The sequence below is a fragment of the Mustela lutreola genome, chromosome 1 (assembly GCF_030435805.1).
Source record: "Mustela lutreola isolate mMusLut2 chromosome 1, mMusLut2.pri, whole genome shotgun sequence".
NCBI classification, from domain to species: Eukaryota; Metazoa; Chordata; class Mammalia; order Carnivora; family Mustelidae; genus Mustela; species Mustela lutreola.
The window spans coordinates 103,610,932-103,623,228 of NC_081290.1; the positions used below are offsets into that span (position 1 = coordinate 103,610,932).

At 37.1% G+C, this 12,297-nt stretch overlaps 1 protein-coding gene across 1 annotated transcript in view; it reads left to right on the plus strand.

Moving 5' to 3' along the window:
• Positions 1-12,297, plus strand: part of PPA2 (inorganic pyrophosphatase 2) — an 87,754-nt gene that overhangs the window by 26,099 nt on the left and 49,358 nt on the right. The window contains exons 6-7 of the mRNA XM_059171702.1: positions 4,355-4,441; positions 10,754-10,880. Coding sequence (XP_059027685.1) covers positions 4,355-4,441; positions 10,754-10,880 — 214 coding nt within the window. The remainder of the gene's footprint in view (positions 1-4,354; positions 4,442-10,753; positions 10,881-12,297) is intronic.

Below are 12,297 nucleotides of genomic sequence, written 5' to 3' on the forward strand. Positions count from 1 at the left end.
ACACTCACTTCAAGTAAAGCTACCATCTCGCCATACAACGCTATTACAACACTGTTGACTCTATTCCTGTGCTGTACTTCTATTCCTGTGACGTACTCATTCTGTAACTGGAAGCCTATCCTTCCCACTTCCCTTCTCCCATTTTGCCAACCCTCTGCAACCCCCCCACTAAGATTTCTTCAGTCTTAATGGAATATTGTGTTTTTATTTTGAACTTCATTATGAGTCTGGTTCATTGACCCCAAGTAACATTTAGTACCACTTACTAGGTTTGTAGCCTGGGATCAGTGGCTAAATCTCTCTAGGTCTATTTCTACATCTATATCATTATACCACCTCCCCAACAGGTTGTTGTCAATACTGAATGAAATAATCAAAGCAAACTGTTTAGCCTGGAAGGAGTTCCTCAGTAATATTTCTCGATGATGACACTGTTGTCACTGATAATAGCTGCCCTTAGTGAGACAACTGGCAGTGGCTTTTGCTTCAAATTGAATCTGTTAAAGTACAGGTGCATCCTCCTTCCCTTGAGCTGGTTATAGGAATCCTGATTAACCAGGAAGTAGTTCTCAAGAAGCACTTGTATAGAGAGCTCTGTACAATTCAATGATTTTTTTTTTTTGACATAAGGACCAGAGCATGGTGATTATAAATGTATTTATTAATATTTGTAGCTTATAAGGTAATGATCTCAGACATCTACACAAGGATGAGAAAGATTTGCTCTAGGCTAGATCAGTAATCTGTTTTCTGATTTATTTTCTTAGCTTTATAGCCATTGTTTGTACCAACATTATTTGTATTTCCATTGATAGTTTCTCTTTTTATTTATGCTTTTCCTGGGTTCATGCTAAAATTTTTCTATATATGTAGCATATATAGGTATGTACTGATAGGTGTATACCTATGAATCAGATTGCTTAATTGTGAGTGACACACTTCTGTAACTCTACTAGGTATTTCTAAATTCCTTACAAAGGAAATTGTAACAATACACACTCCTACCAGCAGTGCTAGGTGCCTTATATCCCTACCAGTACAGTTGACCCTGGATCATGAGTGTGAACTGCATGGGTTTGAATCTACTTATATAGAGATTTTTATGGTATAGTACTGTAAATGTATTTTCTCTTTATGACTTTTTTTTTTTTCCTAAAGATTTTTATTTATTTATTTCTCAGAGGCACAGCAAGAGAGGGAATACAAGCAGGGGGAATGAGAGAGAGAGAGAAGCAGGCTTCCAGCTGAGCCCGGAGCCTAATGCAGGGCTTGATCCTAGGACCCTGGGATCATGACCTGAGCTGAAGTCAGACACTTAACGACTGAGCCACCCAGGCACCCCTCTTTATGATTTTCTTGATAACATTTTCTCTAGCTTATTTTAAGAATCTAGTATATAATATATGTAACATAAAAATATGTGCTGTTTATATAATTGATAAGGTTTCCTGTTAGCAGTAGGCTGTTAGTAGTTAAGTTTTTGTGGAGTCAAAATTTATATTCAGATTTTCAACTGTGCAGGGGTTCAGCATCCCTAACCCTGAGTTATTTGAGGGTCAGCTTTATTTGGCATTATCATATTTTTAGGTTTTTGACATAGTGTCTCATTATACTTTTACTTTTTATTTTTCTATTTCTCTTTCTCTTTCTATTTTATATTTCTATTTCTCATTATACAATTTACTTTTTATTTTTCTAATCAGACTAGCTATCTTTTCATATATTTATAAGTCATTCATGTTTTCTCTTTGAATGACCTGTTCTTGTCTTTGGCCCATTTTGTATTGGGTTGCCCTTTTTCTTACTTAGTTGTTGAAGTTATTTCTAAATTTTGGATGCTAATTTTTTTTTTTTTTTTTTTTTTTTTAACTTTTGTGAAGCAAATGTTAAGATTTGGAATTTCCTCTTGTGGACATTGAGCTTTTTAAGTTGTTTCTCTGCCTAGCTATACAGTTAAAGCTCCACAAGGGGGCATAGTCAAAGTTTTAATTTTGTCAAGATTTCCTCTCCTGGTGCTTGCTTAAAATTATACTATATTTTCAAGTTAAGTTGGAAGTCATTTACTGTGAATCTCTTTTGTAATCACAATGGAGGCCTTTGCATAAAGTGTGAAAAGCAGGACTAGAACTAGAACCAGTCAGTTGTTTTTGTGGTAAGGGAAATCATGAAGAACATGCCTTAAATGTATCAATATTGTGTAGCTTAAGAATTTTGTACTTATGTACTTACTTCCTTGACAGGAGGAATAAATTGATAAATAATATTGAAAGTGGAGTTCTGAGACCAATTAATAAATGGGAAGCACCCACCAAAACCAAATGTATGAAGACTGTTTTTGTCTCAGTTCAAGGAAGGAATTTCTTAAAATTACTGCTGATTCAAATGGACTAAGTTATCTCATGAAGCTTCCTCTTGACTGGTAGTATTCATGTGGATAATGAATGACCACCAACAGTCCTAGCACTCAGGGCTGGGACACATCTAGCAATTGTCTTACAGAGGCCATTTTTTAATAGGTGAGGAAACTGAGATCCGGATGTTTGGGCCAAGGTAGTTTGTGACGGAAGTAGACCTAGAGTCTAGGCAACTTCCTTTATGTCAGAGTGACCTTAACTATCACATTTGTCCCCTTTTGAGGGTGGAGGAAAGTTAAGGGAAGTTTAAGAGAGGGTTCTTATATAAGGAAGGAAGACCCTCTCAGATATTTTCTGCTTCTAGGTTCACTGATTTCAGTCTTATCTCAGTCCCATCTTGGTTTCTTTAGCACATCAAGATTAATTTTGTAGCATTTGTGACAAATGCTGTACCATTTATTAACTTGACATTCTTCAGGGTATTGACTATGTCCTCTGCATGTCTATTCCTAACTTCCCGCCCTGATTGGTACTCAATAAATATTTGCAATGTGAATGGATACCTACTTAGGAGATTTTGTGAGTGAGAGAAGGTATTTAAAAGAAGACAATCATGAAGAAGAATAAGGTTATATCTGAAAGTAATTCTCACTCAGTTGCTGTTGTTATCTAAACTTGGGCATTGTAATAGGATTAATACCTTGAGTTCTCATCCCATTGCCACCATTTAGAAAATGTGAGCATTGGGCAATTTTTAAATTCTGTGTGCTTCAGTTTGTCTATAAAATCGGTCAACAATAGTACTTTCTCCATGGGGTGTGTGTGTGTGTGTGTAGTTGTGTGTATCACTTAGAATATGTCTTTCCCCTATAATCACTATGTAAGGTTAACAGTAAGTTTATTCTTCCTATGTTTTATTATTAATATTAGTATTTGAGGTAGTGAATGTTGTTTTACTGAATTTTTTTGTTTTTTGCAAGGTGGGGTTCAGTTTACTCCTAAATATATTATAATTTGGGCCAGAAGGAAAATATTGGAGTTTATCTAGGGTTTAGCTGTAAATAAGAGTATACTTTTAAAATTATCAATATAAAATTAGAGGAACCAAGCTTGGATAATCTAAAATTATCTCTGGATAACAGTCTTGAGGTGACACAGTCTCTGCACATCTGTAATGTATATCTAAGGAAAATGATGATTTTAGGGAACTTCTGTAGTTCCATTTAGAATCAAGTAATTGTGAGGCTTTTGGGGAAGGATGGTGCCTAAGGGATATTTAAATTTGATAACAAATTTCTCTTATGCTTTTCATTTATAGAAATGCTCATGTGTGTATTTTGTAACCAGAAGGGTATAATCTTTTTAGAAAATTTAAGGGTTGACATCTTTTCAGGCTTTTGTCAAGGTTTTGAGATTCAATGGCAAGGTAGAGAATTTTTTAAGTGGAAATGAAATGAGACAAAAATAGATTCTTCTTTTATTTGGTGTAGATTCTGTCTTGTTCTTTATGAAGGGAAAACTAGGTTTCTTCTAGTAGGAGTCATTTAAAGAATAGAAAGTTAATTTTCAAACACAGAGCGCCAGACCTGATGCTGTTACCATGTCAAAGGAAGCAGTGAATGATGGAAGCAACAGTTCCCGCAGCCCCTGGAAGCAGCGCAGATGGTGGAAACCTCTGAACTGAAACTTGAAAAGACAGCATGAATTTACATGCTGACTCAGCTTGGAAAAAGAGTATGTTTGGAAATACTGCCCACTTTCAGATGTGATTATACAGAAAAATGAGATGGAAGGAGGGAATACTATAAATCCGTCTTAATTATTGTGATGTTTAGGGTTGTACTGGCATGTTGGCTCAGAGCCTGTGTAATTTCTGAGGCTTTTCCCCTTTGGATTACTACTACCTGTAAAACTTCGTGCTCATGTGGAAAGATTCAGATCTATAATATAAAGAGTATTAACCACATTTCTGCTTCCTCTCTCCCCCTTTTCTTTTTTAGACTTGGGAAGATCCCCATCACAAAGATAAGAGTACAGACTGCTGTGGAGATAATGATCCTATTGATGTTTGTGAAATAGGCTCAAAGGTTTGTTTTCTAGACTGTTATTCTATGTGTTTTAGTCTGTTCATGCTGTAAAATCTCCTTTCTCTTCGGGAGGCACCAGTTCTCCAGGTTTCCCCGGGCCTGGCCTATCGATCCCTCTGATACGAGTCCCTTTTTGTATCTTTTTTTCCTTCTCTTACGCTAGGGGTTGGTAAACTGCGGCCCAAGGCAAGTGAAGTATAGTGCACCATCTGTGTCTGTCAGTGACACGGTTATGCCCACGCACTTATGTATTGTCTGTGGCTGCTTTGGTCCCGAGGTTGAGGAGTGGCAGCAGAGACTGTACCATCTGCGAAGTCTAACATAACTACTGTCTGACTTTTTATAGAAAAACTTTGCTGAGTCCTGTTTTCAGCTTCGTTAGCCGTTATTCAGACAGGATATTCAATACTGAATAAAGCCAACTCGGACTCTTGATTTTTTTTTTTGTTTTGTTTTGTTTTCATTTTGTTTTGCTTTGCTTTATTTTCCTTCACAGATACTAGTTGTTGTTGTTGTTGTTGTTGTTGTTGTTTTTAATAAAAGTTTGTGGCAACCCTAAATTGAATAGTTCTATTGGCACCATTTTTCCAACATCTGCTCACTTTGTGTCCCTAAGTCACATTTTGATTTTTTTTTTTTTTTATAAATGTTCAGTTAGCCACATACAATGCTAGGGAGGGCTTGTGTTGTGATGAGCACTGGGTGTTGTATGCACTCTTGATTTTGTGTCTGCTTCCAGGTTGCCAAGACCTACTCAGGAAGAACAAAACCTACAAGTTCATAGGTTGCTGCTACTTAGAGAATTCTTTGTGTTTGGGGTACTTTTTCTATTTTCTGCTGCATTTATTACTAATAATTGTTGTTCCCTGTAGACATTCGACTCCTGGCACTTCGTTTTCACTTAACAGCAGAACATTTTGTCTTTAAATTTTGTTGAGCCCATAGGAACCAACAGATAAGAGCTCCCTCATCTCTTCATTTTGGACTACCAAACTACCAGGGTTTACAAACATTATTTCTTGCCTTTCTTTCTTTCTTTTTTAAAAAAGATTTTATTTATTTATTTGACAGAGGTCACAAGTAGGCAGAGAGGCAGGCAGAGAGAGAGGAGGAAGCAGGCTCCCTGCCGAGCAGAGAGCCCGATGCGGGGCTCGATCCCAGGACCCTGGGATCAGGACCTGAACTGAAGGCAGAGGCTTAACCCACTGAGCCACCCAGGCACCCCTCTTGCCTTTCTTCTCTTATTGTGAGAACTGTCTTTCTTAGGTAAGACCTGGGCTTCTACCTGTGCTCTAGATCTTGTCCCTTCCTGACTCATGAAACACAGGATTTTCTCATCCTTTCCCTGTTCTCTATTCACAACTTCTCTTTCTTTATTGACCTCCTCCCCTGTGCCTTCTTTCCCTTCACCTGAAGACTCATAAAAAGAGTTTTCAACACTCATCTGCATCTCCTACTTTCCACTTAATGTTCAACCTATTTCAAAATTGTTTACATGCCCCCAGCATTTCCATGAACTGCTTTCAAGAAAGGTCCCTGCTGGGGCACCTGGGTGGCTCAGTGGGCTAGGCCTCTGCCTTCAGCTCAGGTCATGATCCCAGGTCCTGGGATCAAGCCCCACATCCAACCTCCTGCTTGGCCAGGAGCCTGTTTCCTCCTCTCTCTCTGCCTGCCTCTCTGCCTGCTTGTGATCTCTCTCTGTCAAATGAATAAGTAAAATCTTTACAAAAAAAAAAAAAAAAAAAAAAAAAAGAAGAAGAAGAAAGGTCTCTGCTAACGTTTTTTTAGCCAAATCCTTCAGGCTTATTTCGTAGACTTTGTCTAACTTGAACTTACCATGATATTTTATACTGTTCAGTCTGTCTTCCTTCTTGAAACAGTCTCCTCACTTGACTTTGCTTATATCATACTATCTTGGTTGTCCTCTAATTCTCCTTCTTTCTGGTTTGCTTTTAAGTCCTTCTCTCTAATTCTCAACTATTGTTTGGCTTGAGGGTTGTGCATTTGTTCAGCTCTTCTCTAATTGTATTTCCCTTGATTTTTCTTCCCTGGGAACAGTTTTTCTTATTTTTGCCTACTTTCGTTTTTATCTTTGACCCAAATTCAATATTTAGGACTTTTTTCTTTCTCTCAGTAATATTTATTGTTCAAGAAAAGTGTAGTTATGTTATGGAAATAAAATCAAGCATAAAACCTTCCCTCATACTCCTCCTATCCCAATAAATCATACAGTTTTTTTAAAAGTTTTTTTTTTAGTTATTTGACAGAGAACACAGGCAGGGGGAGCAATAGGGAGAGAAAGAGAGAGGGAGAAGCAGGCTCCCCACTGAACAGGAAGCCAGATGTGGGGCTCAATCTCAGGACCCTGAGATCATGACCTGAGCCAAAGGCAGATGCTTAGCTGAATCACCCGGGCTTCTAATCATACAATTTTTATCTTTCCATGCATTCTTCTTCTTGGGATAAGTATGTAAATATTTTTATTTTGTTGGACATTTTTTCCAGTTTATTTTCTGTTATACAGTTAATATAGTTAAATGTTTTCCTGAATATAGCTTTTCCTTTTTATTTTCTTTTGGTAGAACTTGATATGGGAGGCAGGGTTTCTAGAGTGGCCTCTCAAAGATGTCTGCCCTAATCCTGGAATCTATGAATATGGTAATATCTCATTCTCTTGGTTATATTATTTTACATAGCAGTTTACAGAAGTATTCTCCTGGATTTTCCATGCAGATCCAGTATAATTAAATGAGCCCTTAAAAGTAAGGAGCTTAGTCTTACTGCTGGCAGAAGAGGAACTTGGAGGTTCAAAGTGTGAGAAGGACTGATATTCCATTGCTGGTTTGAAGATGGAGGTGGGGATGTATGAAAAGGAATGTAGTTGGTTTCTAGTTGCCTAGAGCAGTCCCTAGTTGACAGCCAGCAAGTTAATGGGGACCTCAGTCTTACAAGTACAAGGAACCAAATTTAGGTGGATTCATTTTTAGAACCTTTAGATCAGATTCCAGCCTCTACAACACCTTGATTTTGGTCTTGTCAGGTAGTAAGCAGAGAATGTAGCCATGTTGTACTTGGAATTTAGAAGACCCATGGAAACTATGAGACAATAAATTTACATTGTTTTAAGGCTGTAGGTCTGTCATAGTTCATGACAGTAGATATATGGTATAACAGGCTTTAAGCGGTTTACTTTCCATGGTTTCCTTATATTGTTTGGGCCCAGCTGCAGTTTTAGCTCATTCAAGTTGAGAATTAGCATAGAACTTTTATTGTAGACCACTGTTCTCTTCTGCTCATACCAGGCCCCTGAGAAGTTAGCAGTTGACTGGTGTGAGCTGTTAAATACATGTAGAGCCCAGAGAGAAAAAAGTAATAATATTTGTAGGAGACCTTTTATGTTCTAGTTCATGTATGTGTTGTAGCCTTTGCTCTTCACTTCAAGGAATAAGTGATATAATCTCCCTTTCACTGTTGAGAAACCAAGTTCTAACATAATGGTGGGAAATTATTTGCCTAATATCACCTTTAGAAATGGTGAATAAAGAATTCAGCTTCATAATAATTAAGACTTAAAAATCCTCTCTTTTGAAATCTTTACATAATAGCTAGAAAAGTGGTAAGAACCCTAGTCTGATTCTGCCTAAAACCTTTGAGGCACACCTACATTGTTTTAGAATCTCAACTCATTTTTCAGTGGTAGACCCTGCTGGACACAGTAGTTTCCTGGGAAGGGTAGATTGATAGTTTTATAATTAACCTGGAAAAGTAGATTTCATCTTATAGCCAGTACAGTTTATTCCTTTAGTTAATGAGACCTGAAGTACCATTAAGTAAATATGAAGTAAGTGTTAATCACCATCTAAAGAACAGTTTGGTTGTTGTTGGTACAGTGCTCCTTTTTTTGTGTCTGGCTGTGTGAAGAGTCCTTCAATCATCTGTAAGGAACATAATGGGAGAAAGCGTCTTTGAACACTATGTTGTAAATGGACAGAGGGAAGGGAGCAAAGTCTTGAAAGTTGATAATTTAGAACCACATATGTAGAAATTTTTAAGGTTGTTGAAATTCCTTGAGGGATTATGTGTTATTCAGTTGGTAGTCTAACACTATGTGCTCTGCCTACATTTGTTGAATTGATTTAGAGTATATTGTAGAAAGTTCATAAGAATTTTACCATTTGTTCTTAAGTTCTTATTCTGAGTTTTTGGTTTGTCTGAGAGTTTCCTTTCCAGTCTTTAAAGGAATTATAGCAAGACAGTGGTTTGTCTAATCCCTTTCTGTTGCTTATGAGATCGGAGCACTTGTATCATTCTGATAAAACTTGGTAACCCCCAGACATGCTTCCTATTAGCCCTTGTAACCATAAACATCTCAAATCTTCTCTTATGTTGTATGAAATTTCAAAGTAAATTATTAATTTTTGTAAATAAAAATAAAACAATTTGGGGCGCCTGGGTGGTTCAGTGGGTTAAGCCTCTGCCTTCGGCTCAGGTCATGATTCCAGGGTCCTGGGATCGAGCCCCACATCAGGTTCTCTGCTCAGCAGGGAGCCTGCTTCCTCCTCTCTCTCTGCCTGCCTCTCAGTGTACTTGTGATCTCTCTCTGTCAAATAAATAAATAAAATCTTAAAAAAAAAAACAACAATTTGTATTGCGCTTTTAAAAACTATACATCTGGGGCGCCTGGGTGGCTCAGTGGGTTAAGCCGCTGCCTTTGGCTCGGGTCATGATCTCGGGGTCCTGGGATCGAGTCCCGCATCGGGCTCTCTGCTCAGCGGGGAGCCTGCTTCCTTCTCTCTCTGCCTGCCTCTCAGTGTACTTGTGATTTCTCTCTGTCAAATAAATAAATAAAATCTTTAAAAAAACAAACAAACAAACAACTATACATCTGATACGACACCCCTACCACCAAAGTCTTCTGTAGGGTCTTCATTGGACCTGTTGACATTTTGGATGGATAATTCTTTTATAGGGGATGGTTCTGTTCGGCATCCTTGGCCTCTTCCCACTAGATGCTAGAAATACCTCCCCATTTTTGACAATCAAAAATGTTTCCAGACATTGCCAGGTAGTCTGTAGAGGGCAAAAATTGCCTCTGGTTGGGAACCCGTGATCTAGTTTATCGCTGAGTTATCCATTGTGTCCAGCCTTACACTGGTAATTATGTAGAAACTTCAGATTTGAACATTTTTGTTTTATAAAGGATCTCCTGGCATGAGGTGTGTAAGTCTCCCTAGTAAGACTGGAAACCTTTGAGAACCGGCTTCTTTCTTTCTATTGAATAGTGTTTAAATGGTGGTGAGTAGTAGAGCGTAAACATGTCAGTCTGGTTAATATAATTGTGCATATTTCCCTAAAAGTAAGATTTTACTTTATAAAGTCACACTAATCTTTTGTGTAATTAGTTACAACTAATTACAGATTCATGTAGATTTATATTAAGATTTTAGATTCATTTTGCAAATGTTCTGAAAGGATTATTTATTTGACTTCATGGTTTCAGATCTGTTTTTTTTCTTTTTCCTCTCAAATTTCAAGACGCAAAGTGACTTTTCTTTTGTATACCTTGCTTTCCAAATGTAAAAGCTGCTTTTTGAGTCATGAAGGAATTTGTTCCAAAGCATGTGTTCAAATTTTGGCTTGCAGTAAATTCTGTAGAGCAAACCAAACCTTTAAAAATAAAAGGATATAGAAAGGATGCATGCATATAAACCTGTCATTGGCAACTTGAGGGAACCACTGAAATAACTTTCTTTAACACATGGAACATCTGCTTCAACATCATGCAGTTTCTTGATTTCCTTTAAAATCTTTTTAAAGCATTTTGTGAAACCTTTTTTAATCGGTATTTTAACTTGTTAATTCTTTTACTGTCACTCATCATCTTCTTAAGGCTATACTCTAATATGTTAAAAATTTACTTTTCAGTAGTAACTGATAAATGTGGTTTCCAAAAAAGCAATTTAGAAGGATTTTCAGGTCTCTTTTTTATCCCCAAGCAGCAGAAGCAAGCTTTATTTAAAGTATGTAATGATATATATGGCTTTATTTTCTGTTTAGGATGAGTTTCTAGGCCTAGTACATTAAATTTCAAGATATATAAATAACTTCAGTTTCCAAAAAGGGATCAAGAAACTTAATTCTAAAAGGGAATTCTATCATGAAAGGCTTTATGACTGTTTTAAAATTATCTTTAATTTTTAAAGCTTTATTAAGTTTCAGTCTATAGTGTTTTTAATCTTTCACATGGGCTTTTATAATGTATGAGTAAATTTCCAAAACCTTGCAAATGCTGAATTTCTTTTTTCTTTAAAGGTTCTTTCTTGTGGAGAGATTATTCATGTCAAGATCCTTGGAATTTTGGCTCTTATTGATCAGGGTGAAACAGATTGGAAAATAATTGCTATCAATGTGAATGATCCCGAAGCCTCAAAGTTTCATGGTAAGTCTGTAACTTTCCAGAAATAGAAGTAAATTAGTATGTCATTGGAATTCTTAGATTTTAAAAGGGTCTCATCTGAAATACAATGTATATATTTGGGAGTTAAATTTGTGTGTTTTGTTTTGTTATTCAGTCTCCATCCACAGAATGTAAAGGGTAGTCAGTTATGATTGTGTCTGAGTTGGGTCATAAAAAGAGAGAAAAGGATATCAGAGAACAGGTGGTACTTCAGACTAAGAAAGTGCACACTACGGGGTTCCCTTCTCCTTCCCTCCTCCCTCCCTCCCTCCCTGCCTTTCCCATCCTCCCCCCCACCCCCTCCCACCCCCGCCTTTAAATCTCTGTTTTGTGCATTTGGGTAACAGGAAGAAAACTAAGGGAGTAGTGTTGATCAAAGATATAATCTGTGCAAAAATGGGGGGAAAGGTAACTGCTCTTTGACAAAATTTTGATGTCCCAGAAATAGCTTGGTATGATAAAGAGTTGACTTTCTTTGGAGTTGGACAGACCTCAATTTGAGTTCTTTGCTACTTCCTGCCTGAGGGACTTTGGGTAGATCATTTAACCCCTTTCAAATTCAGGTTTGTCACCTATAAAGGGAGGGAGTTCTACCTACTTGTGAGCTTACTGACAGTAAGAGATGATTTACTAAAAGCATCTGACTGTCATGTATTGACTGTTAAAAATATGGCCACTATTATTATTCTTTGACTCTTTCCCCCCTATTTATCTACCTTTTTTTCTTTCAGTTTCATTCTTTTTCAGGTTCCTGGTTCCCTTTAGACTTCAGTTCTTATCTGGAAAATACATCATTTCTGAATTGACTGAAATTCATTGACACTTCATGTGTTAACCTCTCTTAATTTATGTGCATTTAAAAACCTTTCCTTGTGCATGGAACAGCCAGAGATTTTATGCCATTCTTGCATGTAATTGAGAAAAGAAAGGGTCTGGTGAGGGGAAGTACAAGTAACCTCAGGGGCAATACTAAAGCAGAAAAACTACAATTAAAATATGAGACTTGAGTCCATAACCATATATATTTCTTGTCCGTCTTACTACTTTACCTGGGTTTCTTTATTGCCATATTTCTCATGGATACGTATGTGAGAAGAGGAAAATACACAGTTAACATTTTTTAATAGGTTAACTGCTGCTCAGTTGAGAACTGGTAATATAATGGTGCAACAGCACAGCCAAAACAAACCCACTAACTAATCAATTTGTGATTTGACACCCTGAAGTCATGAAACTCTGCTAAGGGATTCCCCCTTGAAACTGGAGAGGCTGAAAGCCTGAATGAAATTATTTGTTAGGTGGAATACACTCTACTTTAGCCCAGTCTTGTTGTGGATACAATTTAACTTTTTAAACTCTCCGCATATGCAAAGCATTGTACCTGTTCTAGTGCATATTA